The sequence below is a fragment of the Hylobates moloch genome, unplaced genomic scaffold (genome assembly GCF_009828535.3).
Source record: "Hylobates moloch isolate HMO894 unplaced genomic scaffold, HMol_V3 SCAFFOLD_6, whole genome shotgun sequence".
NCBI lineage: Eukaryota > Metazoa > Chordata > Mammalia > Primates > Hylobatidae > Hylobates > Hylobates moloch.
Window position 1 is genome coordinate 73,379,503 of NW_026652281.1, and position 26,639 is coordinate 73,406,141.

At 45.4% G+C, this 26,639-nt stretch overlaps 1 protein-coding gene across 3 annotated transcripts; it reads right to left on the bottom strand.

Moving 5' to 3' along the window:
* Window positions 1-12,129: 12,129 nt before the first annotated feature.
* Window positions 12,130-26,193, bottom strand: ZP2 (zona pellucida glycoprotein 2). Of its 3 annotated transcripts, none has more exons than XM_032157082.2 (19): window positions 26,105-26,193; window positions 25,922-26,010; window positions 24,738-24,821; window positions 24,260-24,354; window positions 21,499-21,651; window positions 20,394-20,438; window positions 20,096-20,260; window positions 18,996-19,092; window positions 18,718-18,899; window positions 17,825-17,951; window positions 16,801-16,988; window positions 16,629-16,720; window positions 16,403-16,527; window positions 16,066-16,255; window positions 14,416-14,551; window positions 14,245-14,341; window positions 13,463-13,579; window positions 12,442-12,525; window positions 12,130-12,302 (listed from the first exon to the last, which is right to left on the bottom strand). In XM_032157082.2, exons 1-19 carry the CDS (start codon window positions 26,164-26,166, stop codon window positions 12,160-12,162), a joined length of 2,271 nt encoding a protein of 756 aa, XP_032012973.1. In that variant the 5' UTR covers window positions 26,167-26,193; the 3' UTR covers window positions 12,130-12,159. The 3 variants fall into 3 exon arrangements, with proteins under 3 accessions (XP_032012973.1, XP_032012975.1, XP_032012974.1); XM_032157084.1 differs by having other exon boundaries at window positions 12,160-12,302; window positions 13,463-13,548; window positions 14,247-14,341; window positions 16,403-16,500; window positions 26,105-26,166; XM_032157083.1 differs by having other exon boundaries at window positions 12,160-12,302; window positions 13,463-13,548; window positions 14,247-14,341; window positions 26,105-26,166.
* Window positions 26,194-26,639: the final 446 nt, after the last annotated feature.

A 26,639-nucleotide genomic window follows, 5' to 3' on the forward strand; every position in this document is an offset into this window, starting at 1 on the left:
ACCTAAGACCACACTTTTGTCTGTAAGTTCCTTCAATGAATCACCCAAAGTCAACAAAATGGATCTGTCTGCCTCCTTTGGTTCCTTGGATCCCTCAGCATTTGGGAATCACTTTGCATATTCACAGAAATTAAGACAATTGCATTTCTTTTGGAAGAAATTTTCCTCCATCAGATCAGGGAACTTCCAGAGAGAGCCTGATATGGTTAGGCTGTGTCCCCACCCAAATCTCATCTTGAATTATAGTTCCCATAATCACCACGTGTTGTGGGTGGGACCAGGTGGATATAATTGAATCATGGGGGTGGTTTCCCGCATCCTGTTCTCCTGATAGTGAGTTCGTTCTCATGAGATTTGATGGTTTTATAAGGGACTTCCCCCTTTACTGGGCACTCATTCTCTCCTGCCGCCCTATGAAGAGGTGCCTTCCGCCTTGATTGTAAGTTTCCTGAGGCCTCCCCAGCCAAGTGGAACTGTGAGTCAGTTAAACCTCTTCCTTTATAAATTACCCAGTCTCAGATATTTCTTCACAGCAGCCTGAGAACAGACTAATACAGAGCCCCTCCCTGCACTCAAGAGGGCAGAAACAAGAGAAGGTTAGAAAATCCTTGGTTCTGAAGCAGTTTCTAATGCCTTTCATTTTCCTTTAACTCAGAAGTGCTCTGCATGCCAAAGTAACAGACTTTGGGGTATCCTCTGTGCCTCAATGGGGGCTCTGTGAAAATTCAACCCCTGCTTTGCTCATATTAAGTCAGATATGCCTCTTGGATACTAAGAGGATGTGTCAAGTAGACAGCTGGCTTAGAGGGTAGGTTTGGGCTGGGGAGTATTTTTAGTGCTGAGAGCTTTACACAGCCTTCTTGTGGGATGCTCTCCAGAGAGTAGCCAGGAGATCATCTCAAAACATAGTTCTGATCCCATAAACACCTTACGCCAAACTCTGCCAAGTGCAAAGGGCTTTCCCACAGCACTTAGAAGTGCTAACTCTTTCCCCTCATGGATCAATCCATGATCAAAGACCAATCCCAGCTGAGCACAGTGGCTTATGCCTATAATCATAGCACTTTGGGAGGCCGAGGCAGGTGGATCACCTGAGGTCAGGAGTTTGAGACCAGCCTGGCCAACATAGTGAATCCCCGTCTCTGCTAAAAATACAAAAATTAGCTGGGAGTGGTGGCACATGCCTATAATCCCAGCTACCCGGAAGGCTGAGGCAGGAGAATCGCCGGAACCCAGGAGGTGAAGGCTGCGCTGAGCCGAGATCACGCCACTGCATTACAGCCTGGGTGACAGCGGGAGACTCCCTCTCAAAAAAAAAGATCAATCCAAGCTTCTGCTGCCTGCTACTTCTTTATATGCCATCGGCCTCTGGATATGAGAGAGAAAACTAAAGTTCAAAGGACTCACCCAGTTCAGCTAAGAAATGTGACATCTAAATCAAGGCTGTGCAGTGAGGTTATTCATTCAGGTTCTGTTCTTTACGTGGTCTGGGCCTAAACCTTCACCGATCAAATGAAGTGAAATAAGGTGCAGAACCCTTGCACAGTGGCTGACACCAAACAAGCCCATCAAGAATAATTGTGAAGGATGAGGCTCAGTGGCTCGTGCCTGTCATCTCAGCACTTTGGGAGGCCAAGGCGAGAGAATCACTTCAGCCCAGGAGTTCAAGAGCAGCCTGGGCAACATAATGAAACCTCGCCTCTACAAAAATGAAAAAATGAGCCAGGGGTAGTGTTGTATGCCTGTGGTCCCAGCTACTGAGGAGGCTTAGGCAGGAGGATCGCTTGAGCCCAAGAGGTCAAGGCTGCAGTGAGCTATGATAGCACCACTGCACTCCACACTGGGCAACAACGAGACCTTGTCTCCAAAAAAAAAAAAAAAAAGAAAAGTTGTCAAAATGCATGGCTGCATGAATCATTTAAAACTGAGTGAAACAGGAAGATGTAAAAGACCTGTTGTTAACCAAGCGTGGAGGACCATTAAGGACTTCAGGCTAAGGTGATTACAAAGATATCCTTGGCCTTTTAGACACACAGCTCAGTGTGTGGCCGATTGGAAAGGTAATTAATCCCCAGAGCATAAAAACGATGACTTTTTTACAGTTATAATGTTAATTTATCAGTATGTCCAGGTTTCTTGTTTAGTTTTGAGCATTCGCCATGTGCTGGATGCTATTTTTTTTGTTTTTTTTTGAGACAGGGTCTCACTCTGTCACCCAAGCTGGAGTGCAGTGACATGATCATAGCTCACTGCAGCCTCGACCTCCCAGGCTCAGATAATCCTCCCACCTTAGCCTCCCAAGTAGCTGGGACCACTGGTGCCCACCATCATACTCAGCTAATTTTTGTATTTTTTGTAGAGACAGGGTTTCACCATGTGTTGCCCAGGTTGGTTTTGAGCTCCTGGGATCAAGTGATCCTCCCACCTCAGTCTCCTAAAGTGCTAGGATTACAGGCGTGAGCCACTGCGCCTGGCTGCTGGGGGCTATTTTAAGCCCAATACACATTAATACATGTTTCCAGTGCGTCCTCACTACCTCCCATTTTAGAGATAAGGAAACCGAAAGATTGAGAAGTTAAATTGCCTAAGGGCACATAGAAATAGAAGTGGGATTCTAACCCAGTTTGCCTGACTGCAAAAGACATCTTAGGCTGGGTGCAGTGGCTCACGCCTGTAATCCCAGCACTTTGGGAGGCTGAGGCGGGTGGATCACCTGAGGTCAGGAGTTCGAGACCAGCCTGGCCAAGCAAGAGCACAGCTGGTCTAGGAGAGGGGGTCAAAATTGACCGGGTCTGCCCCAGAGTGGCCAGTGGCAATCGTGGCATGGAAACACACATGTTCACAGTTGTGAAATGGTTCAGGTTGTCAAAGAGCTTTCCTATCAGTTACCATCCTTACCTTTCATAACAGTCCAGAGACGTTATTCTGCTCTCATTCCCATCCTCTACTCTTCAGCTGATGGAAGAGGAAAGCAGGGTTAACGGATGAATCACCTGCGGAAGTTCTCAGAGTTAGCAAATGACTAAGTCACAGAACCTGGTTATCCGCCTCCTAGCCCATGTGCAGATCCTTTCCTCCCCCTTCTGCTGCCTTTTTTGTTAAAGCAGAAGTGACAAGGACGAGACGTTCGGAAGATGGACTACAGTGTCCCATGGCAATTGGGAGTCAGCCATCCAGGGGGTCCATACACTGGAGAGGGCATGCTCCGTGTATGGACTTCCAGGCTGGAGAGGGCATGCTCCGTGTATGGACTTCCAGGCTGGAGAGGGCATGCTCCGTGTATGGGCCTCTAGCAGCACACATTGTTTGTTCATGTTTCCAAAACTCAGGAGGAGACTCAAGCCCCAGCCACATGCTCTAGGAGTCTCTACGCCCCTGTTTGGAGCTCCCGTGCCGGAGTTTCAATCCCCAGGTGGAAACCTTAGAAAAACCATCAGAAGGAAACGCAACCGTTTCCTAATGAAAGCGTTTCATCTCTGAGCCAGTAGAGGGAGCGCACATCCAGGCCATCCGAAGCTGGCTCAGCGGAGACTTCAATAGCACGGAGGGCTGGAAGAAGCATTCAACGCGGGATCCTTGAACTTGAATGTGCCTATGCATAGGAGCCTGTTAAAACCCAAATCTGTGGGCGGATCACGAGGTCAGGAGATCCAGACCATCCTGCCTAACACAGTGAAACCCTGTCTCTACTAAAAATACAAAAAAAAAAAAAAAATTAGCCGGCGTGGTGTCGGGCGCCTGTAGTACCAGCTACAGGGGAGGCTGAGGCAGGAGAATGGCGTGAACCCGGGAGGCGGAGCTTGCAGTGAGCCGAGATCGCGCCACTGCACTCCAGCCTGGGCGACAGGTGACAGAGCAAGACTCCGTCTCAGAAAAAAAAAAAAAAAGCCAGATTCTGGTCAGGCACGATGGCTCACACTTGTAATCCTAGCTACTCAGGAGGCTGAGGCGGGAGACTCGCTTGAACCGGGGAGGCGGAGGTTGCAGTGAGCCAAGATTGCGCCATTGCACTCCAGCCTGGGTGATGAGAGTGAGACTCTGCCAATAACTAAATAAATAAATAAGGCAGATTCTGAGTCTGTAGGTCTGCATCAGGACCTGAGTTCCTGCATTGCTTATCAGCCACCAGGTGAAGCCTTCCACCGGCCACACCTTGAGTAGCAAGGTAATAGATACCTCCTCCCACCCTCTCCCATAGATGGCAGACCTGAGGCCCAGGGAGGATAGACTGCTTACTGGAGGCCAAACAGAAAGACTGCAGTGCTGGGGCTAGAACCCATGACTCCTACAGCTGGTGCTCACTTCATAGCATCTTCCCTGCCCCTCTGACCCTGAAACAGGATTCAGGGAAGAGGATCCCTAAGTGTGGGTGAGGAGTAAGAGACTATACTATCTGCTTTGAATCAAGCTTCTTTATACTCTATTTTTGGTCAAATCACTTCCCTTGCAGAAGTACCAATAGAAATTCAAAGATGAACACAACCAGACTGCAATTCTTTGGGGCCTGGGGGAGCCAAAGTAAAATAGATTTGTTAGTGAAGTTCCTCTTATTTTTGGTTAGTACAAATTTGGCAAGTCATCCAAAGAAAAGCTTACATATAACTTGGTATGTTTTTATGAATGCAAATTATAGCCATAGACTTTCTCCTAAGAATGAAGGTTCTTAGCTTGAATCAGTTTAGATGAAAAATGCCTCCCTTAAAAAATAAGAGCTCCTAAACTCTCACAAAACATGAAATGCAGAGGCAAGTGGTTCTAGGGTTGATTCAGGGAACACAATGAAGTCATCAAGGATTTCAGCTTTCCATGTTTTTGCTCCATCGTTCTCAGGGTGTCTTTAGGGTGATTTCCTCATAGTTACAACATGGCTGCCACAGCTCCGGGAATCACATCACATAATCATATCCAAAAGCAGGTAGAAAAGGGGTTAGCTGCACATACCTTTTTTGAAATAAGGAAAAAGAAGCCCCCTCCCAACTTCCCCTTAAATCTCACTGAACAGAAAGAACTGTATTACATGCTCATCTCTAAACAGAAGGGAAATGGGATGTCATCTTGGTTATCTCATGCCAAGCAAGATTGTGCCCCAGGGTGTGCTGTGCAAACAAAGTCCAGGTTCTCTTAGCAAGGAAGAAGGGGATGAAGTGGGAAGGAAAAAGAAAGGGCAAGAAAATCCCTTTTAATTAAGCCCTACACTATCTGCCCCAGTACACTTGTGTTTTAGCTGTATTTTTTCACAAAGTAAGGGTCTTCATGTGCTGTGTGAGCAAGGTCAGGACCAAGGAGGATTTAGTGAAATCTGGAATCTCAATCAGGGGTTCATACTCTTGAGATAAGGAAAAGTAACCAATGCTGCCTAACAGCCCAGCACCCACACTGGAGTCCCTGGACTTAGCAGATGGAACTTGCTATAATGAGGACCATATGTATTCATTTGCTAAGGCTGCCATAGAAAGTACCACAGACTGGGTGGCTTACACAACAGACATTTATTTTCTCACAATCCTGGAAGCTGGGAGTCTAAGATCAAGATGCCAGCGGGCTTGGTTTCTCCTTGGCCTGTAGAGAGCTGTCTTCTCCCTGTGTCTTCCGCCTGTGTCTGAATTTCCTCTTCTTAGAAGGACAGCAATCCTATTGGACTAGGGCCCATCCTAATAACCTCATGTTAATGCAATTACCTCTTTTTTTTCTTTTTTTTTTTTTTAGGCAGAGTCTCACTCCGTCACCCAGACTGGGGTGCAGTGGCGTGATCTTGGCTCACTGCAACCTCCGCCTCCCAGGTTCAAGCGATTCTCCTGCCTCAGCCTCCTGAAGAGCTGGGACTACAGGCCTGCACCACCATGCCCGGCTAATTTTTTTTTTTTTTCAGTAGAGACAGGGTTTCACCATGTTGGCCAGGCTGGTCTCGAACTCCTGACCTCAGGTGATCCATTCACCTCAGCTTCCCAAAGTGCTGGGATTACAGGCATGAGCTGCCGTGCTTAGCCACAATTATTTCTTTAAAGACCCTTCCTCCAGCCATATTTTAAGATTCTGATGTTGGGACTTCAACATATCAATTTATGGGTCACACAATTCAGTCCTCCAATTGAGCGAGCATACTTCTCTTTATTTCCTCTGCAAGTCTGATGTGCACCTTGCTTTAAAAGAGATACGATTATCATGCTTCTCATCCTAATTTTCAAAGGGCTTTCTATCACGAGTGAATCTCAAGTTCCAGTGAATGCCTTCTTCGTGTCTATGGATGTCATCATATGACGGTAATTTTTGACCTATTTCTGTGATGTATTCATAGAGTTCCTGTAATTGAACAGTCATGGATCAGCATTCAGAATATATAAAGAAACCCTAAAAATCAATAGGAAAAGGACTTTTAAAATCTAGTATAAATTAGACAAAGGCTATAAACAGACAATTCAGAGGAAGGGCCTGCTTCCTGCTGTGCAGATGGTCATCTTGTGGTGTCCTCACATGGCCTAGAGCAGAGAGAGGAAGCTCACTCTCCTTTCTCTTCCTTCAAGGACACTTATCCCCTTTATAAGGGCACCATCCTCATGACCTAATTAACTCCCAAAGCCCCACCTCCAAATATATCACACTGGGGGTAAGGACTTCAAAAACATATACACTGGGGGTAAGGACTTCGTGTGAACTTGTTGTGGGGGGACACAATTGAGCCCACAACACCAAGAATAAGCCTGAGCACACACCTTGTGCCAGGGGCTGCATGTTCTACCTTTCTGCAACCCCTGTGCTGCCCATGATGAGACAGCTTCCCACTCAACACATCATCACTTTCAAACCAGAAGCAATGTTGTGGTGCTGTGGATTTTCTGGTTATTGACACAGTGGTGGGCACTATCAAAGGTAATTCACATCTTTGCATCCAATGGGAGAGAAACTAAATTCCCTGTTGACTTAAAAGGGAGAAACTGGGGCAGAATTAAAAGTAGAGAGTTTTTTGGGGCCAAGTTTGAGAATTGCAACCCCAGAGCATAGATTCAAGTTGCATGAGTTATAGACTCCTATTAGCAGCAGTTACAGGTGGATTTCTAAAGGCAAAAAAGGGGGACAGGGAGTGGGCTGATGCACAGTTGTTTGTCAGGAGTTCTCATTGTTTTTCAGAAATAACATTGATGTGTGATTGGCTATACATTGTTAAGCTATAGGGTGTGGTTATACGTCTGGTGCAGCATTATTAGGTTAACTTACAGCTACTTGTGGCAATAGTAAGCAATTTCAAGAGATAGATACTGAGCTCGAGGGAGGAGTAGGATGTGATGACTGTCTCATCTTTTTTCCGTTTTTTTTGTTTGTTTGTTTTTGTTTTTTTTTTGAGATGGAGTCTCACTCTGTTGCCAGGCTGGAGTGCAGTGACATGATCTTGGCTCACTGCAACCTCTGCCTCCCAGGTTCAAGCGATTCTCCTGCCTCAGCCTCCTGAGTAGCTGGGACTGCAGGCATGTGCCACCATGCCCAGCTAATTTTTGTATTTTTAGTAGAGACAGGGTTTCACCATGTTGGCAGGATGGTCTCGATCTCTTGACCTCGTGATCTGCCCACCTCGGCCTCCCGAAGTGTTGGGATTACAGGTGTGACCCACTGTACCCAGCCGACTGTCTCATCTTACTGTCTCTGGCCCTGATAGTTTAGAAGGACTTATATTTCTCAGATCAAAGTTCTTTTCTTTTCTCATCCCTGTCTCAGGACCTGTATTCTCAGCAATGCCTCTTCTTTCAACTACGATACATCACTGTTTGGAAATGGAACTAGTTGCAACTTAAGTGCCAAGTTCCTGAAGCTATAAACTGCTCCCCATGCTTTTAGATCCTATGTGCAAGCAACAGTGCGTGTTTGTAACGTGTTGTCTGTGATGAAGTGTGGTAGGCTCTGCCTTCACTAGCACAGTGATTTCTATCCAGGGATATGTGTCAGAGTCATCTGAGGAGCATGGATTAGTTTTCTTTCGCTGCTTAGACAAATTATTACAAGTTTAGTGGGTTAAAACAACATAGATTTATTCTGCTACAATTCTGAAGGTCAGAAGTTTGAAATCACTTTCACTGGACTAAAGCTGAGGTGTCGGTGGAGCTGGTTCCTTCTAGAGGATCTAGGGGAGGATCCATTTCCTTGCATTTTCCAGCCTCTAGTGTTCACTTGTATCCCATGGCTTATAGTCCTTTCTCCATCTCAAAGTGCATCACTCCAACCTCTGCTTCCATCATCGTACTGCCTTCTCCCCATAGTGAAAACTCCCTCTTACAAGCATACATGCAGTTATATGTATGGCCTACCTGGATAATTTAGATAATTTCCCCATCTCAACATTTTACCTTAATTATGACTGCAAAGTCCCTTTTGCCATATTAGGGAAAATTCACAAGTCCCAGAGGTTAGCACATGAATATCTTTGGGGCCATCATTTAGCCTCCTATAGAGCCTAAGCCTGCTTAGACTCCACTCCCTAAAGATTCTAGTTTAGTAGATGGTGTCTAAATTTTTGTTTTTTGTTCTGTTTTGAAATGGAGTCTACCTCTGTCGCCCAGGCTGGAGTGCAGTGGCATAATCTTGGCTAACTGCAACCTCCACCTCCCGGGTTCAAGTGATTCTCCTGCCTCAGCCTCCCAAGTAGCTGGGATTACAGGCACCTGCCACCATGCCTACCTAATTTTTTGTATTTTTAGTAGAAATGGTGTTTCACCATGTTGACCAGGCTGAGCTCAAACTCCTGACCTCAGGTGATCCGCCTGCCTCAGCCTCCCAAAATGCTGGGATTACAGGAGTGAGCCACCATGCCCAGCTGATAGTGTCTAGTTTTGTAGGTGGTGTCTCCCTAAAGATTCTAGTTTGGTAGATGGTGTCTAGGCCAGAGGTCTGTATAATCAGGTGTACATTCTACCAGATATGCACTTGATTACATATACCTTGGTCTAGCACCCAGACTTATTCAAGTCACAGTTTTTGTCCATAATGTTATCTGAGTTTTTATTTAGAGTTAGAACAGTGCTATTTTCTTGATGTTGAGATACTCCAATGCTGACTGGGTAGTGCCTACATCAATACAATGGTTATCTTGTTGAACCCTCACATGCTTCCAAAGCAGGTTGTATTCCCTTTTTACAGATGCAGAAGCAGGCTCAGAGATTGTTCTGTCTGCCCGAGGCCACACAGCCAGGGGGACATAGATCCAGAACCCAAACCCAACTCTTGCTCTAAAGCCCTGTGCATCCCACAGAACTTCCTAACGCAGAACAGGGCAGGAGAAAGTAGTACATTACATTACAGGTGCCTTCCCAGGGCACACAAGTCTGTTTTCAACTCCTGCAACCTCCACCATCAATCACAACTGCTCAAACTATTAGAACCCCAAAGCTCCATCATTCTACTCTTGACACCTGTATGACAATTACAGCCCATCACTACGTGATAAGGGAGATTGCAAGCACACTAGCATGGTTGAAGCAGCAGTCTCTCAGGATTTAAGCTCGACTCTCTTCCCACACAGTTCCTGTCTGAGGAGGCTGCCTCCCCCATATATAGTAGGATGCCTACTTTCAGAAGGCAAGAACACGACTTTAGTCAACTGCTCCCAGGCTACCATGGCAACAAGTGTTCATCCCAGCAGCTGCTCCACACCAGCTTGGCTTTCCACTCTCAAAGTTCTGCTTTAGCATTTTTGGCAAACACATCAGAACCAAGTCAAGCTGTGGGCTGCCTTGAGACCCAGGGGACCTTGATTCCCAACTGGTGACTCTATACAAGTGGACCGACTTGCAGCTGAGAGGCTCTAGCTCTGTAATCAAGGGGCTATGACATCCTGGACAAGCTTCTTCAGGGCTCAAGTTGCTCATCTGTAAAATGTGCATTTTTAAGCCATGTATTTCAAGTTGTGGGTAGTGACTCAGTGTTTTAATTTCCTATTGTTGCTGTAACAAGTTAGCTTAATGGCATAGAGCAGTCTCACAATTCTGGAGGTCAGAAGTCTAAAGTGGTACAGCAGAGCTGTACTCTTTCTAGACGCTCTATGGGAAGATATTTTCTTGTTCCCCTGCTAGAGGCTGCCTGTGTTTTCTGTGACTCTCTATCATTCCAATTTCTGCTTCCATTGATACATCCGATTCTGACCTTGTTTTTATTTTTTTTTTGAGACAGAGTTTCACTCTTCTTGTTCAGGCTGGAGTGCAATGTCACAGTCTCGGCTCACTGCAACCTCCACCTCCCGAGTTCAAGCAATTCTCCTGCCTCAGCCTCCCATGTATTTGGGATTACAGGCACCCGCCACCATGCCCGGCTAATTTTTTGTATTTTTCGTAGAGATGGTGTTTCACCATGTTGGCCAGGCTGGTCTCGAACTCCTGACCTCAGGCGATCCACATGCCTCAGCCTCCCAAGATGCTGGGATTACCGGCATGAGCCACTGTGCCCTGCTGACCTTGTTTTATGAGGACACTTGTGATTGGGCCCACCAGGATAATCTTACCATGTCAAGACCCTTGGTCACATCTGCAGAGTCCACGTTGCCATGTAAAAGTAATATTCACAGGCTCTGGGGATTAGGATGTAATTCCTAGACATGGGTCAGGGGGTAGGTGTCATTCAGAGTCAGGAAGCCATTTAAGTGGCCATTTTTAAAAAGTCATTAAAAAGCATGGTACATGAGATTTAGTTATGATATACAATGCAACTTGGTAAAGTCACACAGAATTTTGAATCTAAAACTATTTGTTGCTTTATCATCGGCAGAATGCCTTATATCCTTAAAAGCAAGGTCCAAAGAAGGGTTTTGATGAGACAATTTGAGCTTTTGACCCTATTACTCTAGAAATGCCAGACCCTCTACATAAGATGGGTGTGGTTCTTTCCCCACATCAGAGTCTTACCTGTAAGACCTAACCAAAGGATTTAGAAAGCTACCTTTTAAGTCTGTGTGGCAGAAGTCTATATCAGGTGCTGGGCATGGTGTCTCGCACCTGTAATCCCAACACTTTGGGAGGCCGAGGCAGGCAGATCATGTGAGGTCAAGAGTTTGAGACCAGCCTGGCCAACATGGTGAAACACCGTCTCTACTAAAAATACAAAAATTAGCTGGGCTTGGTGGCAGGTGCCTGCAATCCCAGCTACTCAAGAGGCTGAGGCAGGAGAATCGCTTGAACCCAGGAGGTGGAGGTTGCAATAAGCCGAGACTGCACCTATAGAAAACTACAAGGTGACCAGATAGACATCACAATATTCAACCTCAAGGTTAGATTTTGAAAAACCCAAGAGTATAATGACTGAGCTGACATTTAAATCCAGCCACTAGAAGCTTTTATCACTTTTATTCTTCCTGCCATATGTAGATTTGAAATATTTCCTTGCAAAAATTTTAGACTCATGTTTTCTAGAATACAAGTGAATTTCCATATATCTTGAAGGTCTCTAAGAGCTGCAGTATAAAGCAGACACTAGTCATGTTGATGACATAATTGCTTAGAAGAAGACTGGCTACCCCCAGGAAGAAGGCCTCAGGAGAAGGTCAAGATCAAATGCAGGTAGTAGAAAACTCACTCTAGTCTCGGTTGAATGGTGGAGTCTGATTCTTGTAATGTTATAACTGAGCCTTAGGACTCTGGCACTTCAGTATTCCTTTCCCTACCAAAGAAAGATTGCTTGTCTTTAGTTATAAGCGGGAAGGTAACTAAGTCCTTTTAAGCTCAGGAAAGTTGTAAGCTTGAGTGTAACTTGAGTTAGGAATTATTAGGAATTACCTTGAAGTAGGTTCTTATATTACTTTCTTAGGAACATCTGGTTTCCCTTCCCTTAAAAAAGCGGTGGGATTTATGCCAGTGATCATGGGTAGCTTGCTGGCTTCTTATCCTATGTAAGAGATTGTAGACTCAAGTGTACCCCCAGAGGTGCGCTATAGCTAAAGCCCTACTGTTGACTGAGAGTGTCAGAGGACTCATGTATTGGGTTAGAGGATCAGAAGGGGCCAAATGACAGGAAACAATTATACCATGAACTTCCCTATTTGTATCTATATACAAATCCTGCCCAGAGGATTGTGACTAGATACTGCCTCTACACTGAGGAACAAAAGAAATGATCCCTTGTCATCTAATCTTAATGAGAATGTGGAAGGCAAAAGGCTTATTTTGACTGCTTTATTTAGAAGCCCATTTAGTGATTTGACACAGTCCTTTTCTTGTACAGGTAGTAGATGAAGCCTAGAGTTGCCACCACACCTGCAAAGGCAGCCACAGCAGCAACAGCTTTGGAACCAACATCTCCAGCAGCCTTGTGCCCTTTGGTGTCCATAGCACCTAGAAAGGAAGCAGACATTTGAGTCTTAAATATTTTTAAATAAGGTTAAGTTGAAGCCTTACATAAGGCTCCCCAGAGAAGGGGGTAAAAGCCTTCAACAGGCTTATTTCAGAAGTTTGCAACATTGAATAAACTTACCCTGTGAGCCAACCTCCTCCCCTGTTTCACTCCTACTCTTCTCCCCACTGCTCCCACTTGCTTTCAGATCAGATGAGCCGACACCTGGGAAGAACCTGAGCATTTAGTACAACATCTTCATGCCAGTCGATGTGGTTAGCTGTCCCCTGAGGGTGTGATCCCACAGGTTGTTCATTAAGGCTATCTCAGGTAAGGGTGTGTGATAACAGAAACAAACTAATACAGACTTAAGTTTGGCCATAGCATGTCAAGATGCACGTGCTCTGACCTAATCCTGCTAGAAACATATCTTAAATCTTTGATTACTATACAAGAAATTCAAGAGGTTTTTGTTTTTGTTTTTGTTTTTTTTTTGTGGCCGGGTGTGGTGGTTCACACCTGTAATCCCAGCACTTTGGAAGGCTGAGGTAAGCGGATCCCCTGAGGTCAGGAGTTCAAGACCAGCCTGGCCAACATGGTGAAACCCTATCTCTACTAAAAATAATAATAATTAAAAAAAGTAGCTGGGCACAGTGTCAGGTGTCTGTAATCCCTGATACTTGGGAGGCTGAGGCAGGAGAATCACTTGAACCTGGGAGGCAGAGGTTGCAATGAGCCAAGATCACGCCATTGCACTCCAGCCTGGGTGACAAGAACGAAACTTTATCTCAAAAAGAAAAAAAGGATTCTAGTATGACTGAGGACAAAACTAGAAATAAACCTATAGATATCCATGAATGAGGATCATGACTAAGGTAGAGCCACGTGGAATCCTAAGGGTTCTTTGTACAGATATAAGGTAGATAAGACAGGTTAGAGACCAAATTCTAGATCAGTAGGTAAAAGCTATGATCCCACTTGTGTTGAAGTGATTTCTAGAAGGGTACACAGGAGACTTAACAGAAGCCTACTTCTGGGAAAAGACTTAGTCTTTTATTCTTTTATTGTTTAGACTTACCACAGGTACATAGTATACGTAAGCACTGACCGCTTGGCATAAAAAGCTAAGAACTTGAATCCAGGAAGTACTCCAGGTCCATACCTCTGAATGAGGAGTCATCTGACAAAAGGAGAATGGGTCCTGGGAGGCTGACTGTCATTTTCTCTGCTTTAGTGGCCCCTGTGGCCGGAGACAGACGATCAAGTTTGTGTTTGGCCTCTGGAATAGTGGTTCAAGAGGTGTGTCAATGGAATGCTTAGAAGTAGAAGCTCCCTGGAATATTTTGTTCATGTGGTTTGTCCTGCCTTTGCAGGAGAGGTTATGCCCTTTACTGTAAAAGTGGGATGGATTCTTGGGGTTGGGCCTAGTGGCTCATGCCTGTAATCCTAGCACTTTGGGAAGCCGAGGTGGGTGGATCACCTGAGGTCAGGAGATTGAGACCAGCCTGGCCAACATGGTGAAACCCCGTCTCTACTAAAAATAAAAAAGTTAGCTGGGTATGGTGGAAAGTTCCTATAATCCCAGCTACTTGGGAGTCTCAGGCAGAAGAATCACTTCACTTGAACCCTGGAGGCGGAGGTTGCAGTGAGCCAAGATCACACCATCTTACTCCAGCCTGGGCAACAAGAGCAAAACTGTCTCAAAAAAAAAAAAAAAAAAAGAATAGATTTTTAAAGAACTCATATTGAACTAGACAAGAACCTGTTCATCTTAGACCTGTCACATGAGTAAGGTAGACTGGACCAAGAAGTTTTGACTGGGCCAACGAGAGCTCTGGGCACTAAGTAAAGAATGAGTTACACCTGTCGTTAAGATCTTCTATTCTGAAAAGTTGATATTTGCTTTGAATTAGACTCACAGAAACAGGAATTTGAAGTTTTTACCTCGCCTGTGCCTAGATGATACAGGGCAGGTCACAGAACACAGTGGGGAGTCAGGGGAGAGTCGATTGCAGATTAAAGCACTGCAGTGGAAGTAGACCTGGAGACAGAAGAGTTAAATGGAATCGATGCACTAACATTTAACCTGTCCCTGGTGACTTCCGAATCACTTACCAGGCTAGAGAGCACATGGGCTTCTGATACAAAGGCAAAAGCCTTCATGTCAAACCTCTGATAGTGATCAGGATGGGTCACAGAGGAGCCGACTGGATGGAAGGTGGTCTCGTAGTTGTCCAGGTCATATGCACAGCTAGGAGGTATGCACCAGGGAGGGATGTCAGTCACATGCATCTTAGAGTCAGTCAAATTCGACATCTGCCCAGATTTAGTCATGTGTCATGTCTTCAGGACTATTGCCATATTTACCTTCTACCAGCACCTTCGTTTTACTCAGCATTTCTCACCTGACCTATAATACCTATGAAGTCATAAGTTGTATAGGCTAGTTATATTTTAAATATTTTAGCAGTACCTGTTTGCCAACTAATGAGAAGTACAAGTTATTTCAGAAGACACTGGCTTCTTGGCCAGGCGCGGTGGCTCACTCCTGTAGTCCCAGCACTTTGGGAGGCCGAGGTGGGCAGATCACCTGAGGTTAGGAGTCCAAGACCAGCCTGGCCAACATGGTGAAACCCCATCCCTACTAAAAATATAAAAATTAGCTGGGTGTGGTGGCAGGCACCTGTAGTCCCAGCTACTCAGGAGGCTGAGGCAGGGGAATCTCTTGAACCTGGGAGGCAGAGGTTGCAGTGAGCCAAGATCGTGCCATTGCACTCCAGGCTGGGGGACAAGAGCGAGACTTCGTCTCAAGGAAAAAAAAAAAAAAAAAAGGCTTAGCAACTGAGATACCACAGCTTCAAGAAAGCAAAGGTGCAGTTTTAGCCAAGTACACACTATTCCATAAGAATGAGTGAGATCCAGTTGTAGGACAGGACATGGCAGAGCTATGAGATGAACTATAGGGAGAGCTATGAGGATGAACACCTATGTGTACAAGTGTGTGGCTGCAACCTCAGAGCATCAGCACTCAGATTCTAGAGTCAGATGGATATTCTAATCCCAGCTCCATTGTTTAAGTATTGTTTTGGGCTGGCTGTTTAGGCAACAAGCTGGGGTTTCTTCATGAAATAAGATGACTAGTACAACTAGTGGATGTGGAATACATAGCACTGTGCCTGGCATATGGTAGGTGTTCAACAGATGGATAGAGGTTAGAGATCAGTCTTTCCAGATAATCAATACCATAGCAGAGTCAGAATTTCTGGGGCTTTGGAACTCATTCCTTAAATTCAAAAGGTGATTGGAAGGCAGCATGTGGCCAAGTGTGGTGGTTCACACCTGTAATCCCAGCACTTTGGGAGGCCAAGGTGGGTGGATCACCTGAGGTCAGGAGTTTGAGACCAGCCTGGCCAACATGGCAAAATCATGTTTCTACTAAGATTGCAAAAGTTAGCCGGGCTTGGTGGTGTGCCCCTGTAATCTCAGCTACCCAGGAGGCTGAGGTAGGAGAACTGCTTGTACCCGGGAGGCAGAGGCTACAGTGAGCTAAGATCACGCCGCGGCACCCCAACCTGGGTGACAGAATGAGACCCCATCTCAAAACAAACAAAAAACAGAAGGCAGAAGGGGCCCGATTAGAAAACAAGGACTAAATCAGGATCTCACATGACTGAATGCCGCTCTAAAGCCCAAGAGGGTTTATTCCCATTACTGGCAAATTTTGATGGATTAGCTGGGTAACCTGATAGTACAGGGAGTACCTACCCATCCACAACAATGTTCCACTGGGGGAAAGAGTCTGGATCCATGGTGGACGTCGCCCAGCAGTCATCTAAGACCAGCTTGATGTTAGGGTCATCCCTGTTTAGGACTCTCACTTCCATGTAAATTGGTTGGCGGAGGAATCTCACTAGAGGGTACTCGTTTTCCCCATAAGGTTGTTGGTAGGAATTATCTGAAATTGAATGGTATTCAAGTAGTTAATGGCTGCGACACAGATTCATAAGTCACCACCACTCCATTAGTCTGGCAGTATCAGGATGTTCATTTTAGGGAGAAGTTTGAGATTATTTAAGCAATTTCACAGACTGCAATCTCTTACCTGGGTAGCTTTGCAGGATCAAAGTAAATGGACCCAACTTCACTGAGGCCACTGGAGGAGTAAGGCTTTCAACGTTGATGTTTAGTAGCATGTCATTCCTGCTATAAGAACACTTCACTGTCATTCTGTAAGAGTTTGGAGGGAAGGTAGGTACAGAAAATTTCAGGTTAAAAAATTGCTTGAGTTTAAACTAGAGCTTAAGAGTCAAATAGCAATTTTATCTCACCTGAACTCACTGTCTCTAGATATTTTGCTTGGAGGAAGATCTGTCCAGAGAGCATGTATTTCATTTTCATAGATGACTTTATCATCTTCGAACTTAAATGTCAGAGAAAGTGGGTAAGCAGCCAGTTACGTCAAAGATGAGACTTAACCTCGTGCCATCCGCCAGTACTAACCTTATATCTTGTTCCACATCCATTCAGGGGTATGCGGAACCGTACCAGCCCCTGAGACTGAGCCTCAAAGACAGGCTGGCAGGATGAGTTTCCCACCCTCAGAGTACCCAGGTCAAGAGCTGGTTGTGTTTGGTAGCTGTAGACCTCGACGTCCATAAACCCATCCTGGGTACACAGCTGCCCTGTAACTAGACAGCGGTGAAAGTTTAGAGAAAATAAGTTTGTCTGCCCTGTGATACTGTCATCTCCCAACCTGATATGCTACGAGGGAGAAATTCTAATTTAGCAGGAGGCATCAGAATTTGTCTTGAAGCCTTTGTGAGGGAACCTTGATCAGCAGCTTGAGTTACAAAGGGAGCTTAAGTTAGTTGATTGTTCTGTATGAGAGTAGGACTTTTCATCCAAAGGAGGGACCAGTAGATGTAGGAAGAAGTGCTATATGGTATAAGACCAGTGAGAATCGTGATGAAGGGCAGAAGTTGACTTAAGATTAAACTTAATGTGGCTTTAAGTTCAGCACCTATGTTATTGTATCCTTTCTTTGTATATTCACTAATCCTGAGTAGTTTGGGGAAAAACTGAGGCAGGAACTGGTTCTCCTATTTGATCTGACCTGTGCAGATCAGATTAAACAGAAGCACATGGTGGAGGCAATGCTAAACAAGAGATATTTACTCTATTTCTTTAAGAATTTGTAGGAATTTTGGGGTGGGGGGCCTTAAACTTTTAATTCCAGTTAGAAGTTTGAACATTCTTACCTAGATGGCAGGTTCGGGCTCCTAAGCCAAAATATCTAGATTACTTAACCATGAACAGTTACCATTAAATCTACCTGTGTAAGGATCTTAAAAATATCATACTTAGGACCCCATCATAGCAGCTAGACTGTTTCTAATCTGACTAGTCTTTAGTTTCTTCAGTCTATAAGCAATACATCAGAATCTGACCTTCTATACGTTTGCCCACATGTACAAGAGCCAAGGGAGCAAAAAGGTAGGACATGATTTTAATAAAAGGTCTTTACCTATAGAAACTGGTGACTCACAGAGACACTCAGGATAGATCACCATGGATACTGTCTCCGGCTGAAGGAGAAAGGTCAGCTTGAGTGAAGCTAAGTAGAACTGATGGAGTAGGCATTTTTCAGATAACTGAAATGAGAAAATGTCAGTTAGCAGCCACAGCCTGTTGGGGCCCGGAACTGTCACAGGGAGGCAGGAAGAAAGTCCACTGAATACTTGCAGGACACACTCCAGACTTATCTGGGCTCCCTTTAAACCAAAACAAGAGAGACCCTATCACTTCCTCAGATCTGGATGTATCCCCAGGCAGATTTATTGCTTTAAACTCACGCCCTGGAGTACCCAGCACTGTACTCTTTGTACGAGGCACAAAAGCTTGAATTAGCAGATCAAATTCCAAAGAATAGTGGAATCCTCTGCCAAGCCAGGTCTGAGTCAAAAGGACTCTACAGATGTTATAAAATGGTATTGCATAACATGTACCCCCAACCTAAGTTTATTCTCTGGTATCCCGGGCAGTTCTAGTGAAGACCAACCTCAATAGCAACAGTACGGGACCCTTTTGTTTAGATCAAGGTGTCCTGTTCATTGACCAGGACAGATTCATCATTAGGTATTTGACAAGTAGTTGCTACTACTCAGTTGGGGCCTTAGACAGTTAAGACTTAGACGATTTTTCATGACAGAAGTTAAAGAGGTTTTGTGTTGGAAAATGAACTTCAGTTACTTGATATTTCACTTATACAAGATGATCAAATGAGGCCTTCTGGAGTTTGAATCTGTTATGTTGGCAATTAGAGCTCATGGGCAAGTTATCAGCCATATCAGTACTACCCACAGGAGTATACTTCAAGTCAGGACCCGGTGGAGTTCAGTGGTTGACAATTGAACATACTTTTGTTTTGAGCAGAGTTTTGCTGAAATGCAATTTCATGCCATTCGTTGCTTCTAGATCAATTCCATTGTCATGCAGCTGGCTCACATCAATGTTCTGGTTTTCAAAGCTCACAGACTTAAGCTTCCCAGGAAACTCTGGTATTGTGAGAGTCATGTGTGTGGCATTGCAGGTCACAGGATCTAGAAGGAATGACAACAGAATGCCCATTAGCAGCCTTGATTAAGCTTCTAGGACAATATCTCCCACACTGAGGTTGCAGCTATCTGGGACCTTACCTGGTGCACAAATAGCTTGTGAGGAGAAGATTACCTTCTGTCCAGGAGATATAAATGTAAGCTTCAGAGACACCATGTAGAGATGACTGTTACCTTGCTAGGGGGAGAAATAACAGTGATCTTCAAAAACATTGGTTACTTGAATTTCTAGCCAGTAAGAATCATCTTGGCAAGTATATATCCAAGTAATGGGCACTACTTTGACACAAGTAGGATTTAAGCATTTGTCTAATGACTAATTTGTCTAATCTGGAGGTATTAGTTTTAACATCTGGAAGAATGTTGTCTAGATCCCCTGTAGCCAATCACTTCTAGGCAGATAAGATCTGTCCTTACCCCTTGTGACTGTTTTAAAGTATCAGCAGCCAGACAATGTTTTCAAGCCTCAATCCATTTGTGTTCTTACTGGGAAATAGGACTGTTCTTGAAATGGTTGGCATTTGAGCACTTACATGTCAGGACCTGTCCTAAGTACTTTAGGAGATTAATTCATTTAGTGCAGTGTTCAGACTATTGGCCTGGAAAGCACCAGTACTTGCTATAAGACAATATAGGACAATGACAACCCAAACAGAACCCCTTAACCCATAAAGCTTTTAGGAATATGCTCATTCTATGTTGTACTATAGATTTAAGACTACGGGAAAGAGACTAAATTGAGGTAAGGATTATGTCTGTTTTTGAGAAATGGTCTCGCTCTGTTGCCCAGGCTGGAGTGCAGTGGTACAATCTGGGCTCACTGCAACCTCTACCTCCTGGGTTCAAGCGATTCTCCCACCTCAGCCTCCTGAGTAGTTGGGATTATAGGCATGTACCATCTCACCCAGTTAAGTTTTTGTGTTTTTAGTAGAGACAGGATTGCACTATGTTGGCTGGGCTGGTCTTGAACTCCTGACCTCAAGCGATCTGCCCGCTCCAGCCTTCCAAAGTGCTGGGATTACAGGTATGAATACCCAGGGAAGTGTTTGGCACTTAATAGGCATTAAGATGCTTGAATGGGTTGTTTTATAAGTTAATGTGAAGACATGGTTGAGATCATGCTTGGACTTAGGAATACTGGCCTGTGCTTTGGTGGTACAAAGCCAGACTTCCACACCTACCACATAGTGAGTCACTCCAGTGGCATTGAATGGCACGTGGAAGGTCATCCTGTGGCTGTCAATCAAGAGGCTGAAGCCTTCCTTCATGGCCTCTGGCAGGGTCAGAGTTTTGGCCCTCGCACCATCGCCAACCTCAATGCTCCATCCCATCTGAACTTTGGTCCCCTGAAGTCAAAAAGCTTTGTTTAGAGGGCTGGCGCTCCCTTAACCAAGTCTCTGGTAGTCTAACGATTTATCAGGTTAAAGGTAATATCACCTTTAACATAGAAGGTCTGATTTTTAAAATTTGCTTTCATACCTTACTGTCGTCAGCCAAGCCAGAGAAGACCCGTGGCAAGGAAAACTGGAAGAAAAGAATTGTGATTTAAGACTCTGATTTGGAGGTAGATGTTTCCAAATTCATGCCAGAAATTGCTGTGTGGTTGTCACACCAAAAGGCCTGCTTGTGAGATGCAGTGGAAGAAGCACATGAACCCTGACTGTGCCCTTAGATGTCATTGTACTTCTTTGAACTTCTGATCCCAAGAGGCAGCTGGAAGATCTAAGCTCCTTTCCAGTTGTAAGTTGGGACACTTTTCCCCCAAGGTGGAGTTTCGCTCGTTGCCCAGGCTGGAGTGCAATGGTGCAATCTCGGCTCACTGCAACCTCCGTCTCCTGGGTTCAAGCGATTCTCCTGCCCCAGCCTCCCAAGTAGCTGGGATTACAGGCATGTACTACCATACCCGGCTAGTTTTTTGTACTTAGTAGAGATGGGTTTTCACCATGTTGGTCAGGCTGGTCTCAAACTCCTGACCTCAGGTGATCCACCCGCCTCAGCCTCCCGAATTGCTGGGATTACAGGCATGAGCCACCGCGCCTGACCAGGACAATGTTCTTAAACGTTCACCCTTTCACCAACATCCATAGAAATCAGGTACTATGTAAAAGCCATGCAGTCCTATCATTGTTATTGAGTTACTTTTATGTCAGTGTTATTTTTAGTTGTCCATTGTTGACATTAGCCATGTTAGACTCTAAACCCATGAAGATGTGATTGGGTCGTTTTGTTCACTTATTGTATCTTAGCATCTAGGGTAGGGCCTAGAACATGGCATGTATTCCATTTGTCAGATGATTAGTGTGAGTGCAACTACCAATGAAACCCTATTGCCATGCATGATGTGCCAAGTACCACGTATATACTCTCAGTCAATTCTTAGAGCCACCCTGAGGTGAGCATTATTGTCCCATCACTTTGGACTTGAAAACAAAGCCTCAGGGTAAAGTTAAACCTCATCACACAGAAAATTAGCAAGTACAAGATTAAATCGTGGTCTGATTTCTAAGCCCAGCCCTGGTTAGATCATCATCATATTCCCCCTGCAGTAGCCATATACCCCAAGCAGTCAGCCCATTTCACTCACGGACATGAAATCCTTCTGGCAGATTGTAGATGCTGAAAGCCCCTGGGTCTCTTCTACTTGCATTCCTGGACAGAAGAACTGATACGTGACAGCTCCATGTCTTAAAGCAGCACTGTCATTCATGACTCTGATGGTCATCTGGTGTCCACCATGCTGTGTACAGATAGCATAGTGGGAACAGAGTAAGTGCTGTACCCCCATGGGATTCTAGAATACCATCTGACCCATCTGAGTGGGAAAACCCTTAAAGTTACCAATACCACAAGTGCTGGAAGGTACCTCATTCCCGTACCAGGAGACTAGCTAGCCCATCATAATCCGTTAGTGAAGACTCATGCTGATAGGCCAGTTTTAGCATCAGGAAATGGAGTTCAGTTTCTATTTCTCTTATGTGTACCCTATGTCTCAGTACCATGGTCCTGGCTGAATGGGGTTGGTATAGGGCTTCCACCCAGCTTATCTGAATACTTGTTAAGCACCTAAGTAGCTGCCATTGTGCTGGGTAGAGCTACCCTTGCTATTACCCCTGACCTTAGGAAACTCAGTCTAAAAGCAGGGGTCAGCCAACCTTTTTCCATTATGCATTAGCAACTGTTTTAGACTCATGTGAGCCACATGAAATCCATAGCATGTTTCCTTAAAAGAACTTTAAAAAGATAAAAGCCAGCTGGGCATGGTGGCTCATTGCCTGTAACTCCAGCACTTTGGGAGGCTGAGGCAGACTGACTGCTTGAGCTCGGGAGTTCAAGACCAGCCTGTGCAACATGGTGAGACTCCATCTCTATATATATATTAAACACACACACACACACACACACACACACACACACACACACACACACACAAAAGTTAGCTGGGTGTGGTGGTATGTGCCTGTGGTCTCAGCTACTGGGGAGGCTGAGGTGATACTGAGATATAGGGTAGGGGATTGCTTGAGCCCAGGAGGTAGGGGTTGCAGTGAGCCGAGATTATGCCACTGCATGCCAGCCTGGACAACAGCAAGACCCTGTCTCAAGAAGATTAAGAAGATAAAACCCATTCTTAGTTTGAAAACCAAAGAAAAAAAAAACCATGAACTAGGCACAGTGGTTCATGCCTATAATCCCAGTGCTTTGGGAGGCTGAGGTGGGAGGATCCCTTGAGGCCAGAAATTTGAGGCCAGCCTGGACAACATGGTGAAATCCCCATTTCGACAAGACAAAGATTAGACAGGCATAGTGTTGCATGCCTGTAGCCCCAGCTAGTTGGGAGGCTGAGATGGGAGAATCCCTTGAGCCCAGCAGTTCTAGGCTGCAGTGAGCCATGATTGCAGCCACTACTTTCCAGCCTGGGCTACAGAGCAAGCCTGCCTCAGGAAGAAACCATGGACTGCATTTGGCCATCCACCGGTTATGGTTTGCAGACCCTTGGTCTAAGGGAATGCGACTCTAAGACCTCTAATGTTGAGAAGGTCTGTTTTAGAAGGAAATTATCAGATTTTTCATGAAGGACCTATGATTACTTCATTGATTGATCATAGAGGGCTTTAGGGGACCAGATGACTTACAGTTCAAGCCTGTTTACAGAGTAGGGTCTAAGACTGTATCTATACAAAGCTTAGATGACTGACTACCTGCATCGTAATCAGATTGTGTAGACTATTAGATATGCAGATTCCCAGAACTCACCCCAGGCCTGTGTCCAACTAGTCAAATCCAAACTTTCCAAATTACAACTTGCTAGCTTCTTAGACAGGTTGCTTTTATTGCTCCTAATATTCCTGATTGGGCAATACTGTTGCTTGGCAATAGAAAAACCCTTACTGCTTAGCTGCTGTTTGCCTTTTAACACCTGTTTCTATAGGTCAGATTTCTATTTGCTAGCACCAAAATAGCCTTCCGTCTCATGTGGGGGGTTCACAGATCAAAATAACTCATGTTTCATCATTTGTTGTACCCAAGTTCTGCACCAGGTCTTAATCTGTAGAACATCATTAGTCTTTATTACCCCATGGAGCAGGCACCATTACTCTCATTTTCTAATGGGCAAACAGGCTTGAAAGGGCTCACTTGCTGGAAATTACACCTAATGAGTGGTAGAGCCAGGGCTCAAGGGCTCGAATACTTGAATGACAGGGTTTCTCATCCTCAACACTGACATCTCAGTCCTGGTAATTCTGTGTTATGGGGAGGAGACTCGGGTAATGTTGGTTGTCTGCCAGCATCTTTGGCTTGTATCCATTAGATGCCGGAAGCAGCTCTTCTACCCTCAGTTGTGATAACCAAAGATGTTTCTAGATGTTGCCAGATGTCCCCTGGACAGATTCCCCCCGCCCCCCTCCAGACAGTTTTGCTTTTGTTGCCCAGGCTGGAGCACAATGGAGCAATCTCAGCTCACTGCAACCTCCGTCCCCTGGGTTTAAGCAATTCTCCTGTCTCAGCCTCCCAAGTAGCTGGGATTACAGGTGTGTGCTACCACACCCAGCTAGTTTTTTGCATTTGTAGTAGGGATGGGGTTTCACCATATGTTGGCCAGGCTGGTCTCAAACTTCTGACCTCAGGTGATCCACCCGCCTCAGCCTCCCAAAGTGCAGAGATTATAGACGTGAGCCATCACACCTGGCCTAGACAGATTATAATAGAAAAGAAGAGCCACACACGAGACACCACCCCCTTGGTTAAGAGCCACTGCTTTACTCCAGAGTAAGTTCTTAGCCAAGTTTACTACCAGCAACTCTTAGGTTACTATGTACTTCCAAGAACTGCTCAAAGCAATGACTTACCACTCTCCTGGTACAGTTATCATAGGTAGCCCTCAGGGTGAGCTTTTCTGGGTCCAGGATGTAAGTGCAGTTCAGCATGTCAAAACCAAGAGGATCTGCCAAGGCCAGAGCAGGTTAGACAGGATGGCTGAGTACATTTCAGTGACAGTCCAAAGCTACAGAGTCAAGACCACCAGTCCATTTCTAAGGCACTTCAGTCCTTCACTTCTGCCCCAACTCAGTGATAGAACTCGAGCTTTGAGATGGTATGACTTTGCAGCCAGAGGCTTCCTAGAGATGCTGACATAAGACACACTTTCGAAGACAGACAGGTCTTCCATACTGGGTGGCTTCATGCAAATCAGGTATCCCCATGGCATCATGGGAGTTGGATGCCGTTGCTGCAGGAGTTTGGGTACTCTGCTCCCCAAACAGGATTGGCCTAAGCCAAAGGCTGTCTGCTAATCAGGACTATGAGGAGATAACACATGTTACCTACCCACCACAGATGCATGCCATTTCTTGGTGCCAGGACTGCTTGGGAACTCCACTGTTATTCCTCTTTCATCGCAAGTGACAGTGCCTAAGGAGCAAAGGAAGCATTTGGGGGCTTTGAGTCATAAATGATGCAACTCCTACAAAAGTGTATAGACTCCTCTCAGATGGGAGGGTTTCCAGATGAGGGAGGCAAGAATCGTCCCCTACCCTTGGAGAGCTCACAAACAAGTGACCAACAATACAATATACCAAGAACTGTAAGGAAAATATCAAGTACGCAGGGCTTTTGAAATGTTCCAGGAAGAAGCCCAGGTTAGGGTGGACAAACAGGTCTGTAGGAGCCAGGTCAACACCTTGACAGTGGAGCAGACGGAGGCAGGTCCAAAAAACTAAAAGCTTTGTCAACAGGTTTTGCAAATTGACGTTAAAGTAGGTCCTGGGTCAGTCCCGGGACTTTTTTTTTTTTTTTTTTTTTTTTTGAGATGGAGTCTGTCACCTAGGCTGGAGTGCAGTGGCATCATCTCAGCTCACCAAAACCTCTGCCTCCCAGGTTCAAGCGATTCTCCTGCCTCAGCCTCCCGAGTAGCTGGGATTACATGTGCCCACCACCACACCCAGCTAGTTTTTGTATTTTTGGTAGAGACGGGATTTCACCACATTGGCCAGGCTGGTCTCAAACTCCTCAGCTCAGGTGATCCGCCTGCCTCGGCTTCCCAAAGTTCTGGGATTACAGGCGTGAGCCACGTCTCCTAGCTGCATTTTTTTTTTTAAAGATCAAGTTTTGCCCCTCATCTGCTACTCTGCAGCCTCTGGCTCAGGTGAATGTCAAGTGAGCAGCTCCAGTTTTGCCTGTTATGTCGATGCTTTCCTTAAGCATGAGTTTGTGTTTGAAGGTTGCTGCTCCTAAAGATGAGGGCTTAGTGTGGTGGTTTGCTGTTCTGTGGATACCATAAAGCTTGAGGCAGTGAGGGATTGGAAGGCAGTGCAAATGTTTTTTTGAGTTCTCATTTAGCAGGTATAGTGAGTCTACAGGTTAGCAGAAGAAAGATCCAGTAACCTGACCAAGGTAATAGAGGGGGTGAATGGAGGTTGTCTGAGCCAGGCCTGTGTTTCTTAGCCAGCTAGGCCTTCCAGCTGCAACCTGTTTTCTCTGCTAAGGAGACTTCTGTCACCCAAGAGACATACCTGGAAAGGCAGGATTTACCAACTGAGAAACATCTATGGAGTTCACTGAAGTCGCAAGGGTGAAGAAGAGAGAAATCGACCTGTAGGTGCTGGAAAGAGACAGGGAGATAGTCAAGGAAGAATGGACTTGAGCAAACAAAGCTATCATACCCCCTCCCTCCCTCCACTTCCAGAATTACTCACCTCCAGCCTGCATTGAACCAGCCCAAGGGACTCCAAGAGCCTCCTCTCTGCCTGTACGCCATAGCAGAAGGCAGTACCAGATCAACCAGGTAGAGGGTGGGCTGCTCTGCGTTTTTATAGCAGGAAGCCAGCCGCATCCACACCCTCTCCCCATTGGGGGCACCTGAATCTTCTCCCATTCGCCCAGCTGAAAGGGAAGGATTGGGGAAGGAAGTGGCCTCTCTGATTCCTGACAGCTTGCGCGGGGTATTCTGCCAGCTGCCCCTGTGGGCCAGGCATGAAATCAGAGTTTGCTGAAATCAGCTCCAGGTGAATGAATTGGTGTTTTCCCTATAACTTTGCGGGAAATTAGGATCTTTTGGGCAAATTATTTACAACTGCAATGTAGAGTGAAAGAGAATCATGGGCTTTATTGAGGAAAAAAACAAGTCTTGTTCACACCTCTAAATTTTTTTTTTTTTTTTTTTTTGAGATACCGTTTCACTCTGTCATCCAGCCTGGAGTACACTGGTGCAATCTCGGCTCACTGCAACCT

Excerpts from the sequence above, each read along its gene's own strand:
- ZP2 (XM_032157082.2), bottom strand. The coding sequence starts at position 26,166 with ATGGCGTACAGGCAGAGAGGAGGCTCTTGGAGTCCCTTGGGCTGGTTC. Across the intron at positions 24,355-24,737 it reads ATGGCATGCATCTGTGGTGG|ATCCTCTTGGTTTTGACATG; the intron begins GTAGGTAACATG and ends TGGCCTTGGCAG. Across the intron at positions 13,580-14,244 it reads ATCATCTAGGCACAGGCGAG|AGGCCAAACACAAACTTGAT; the intron begins GTAAAAACTTCA and ends CCACTATTCCAG.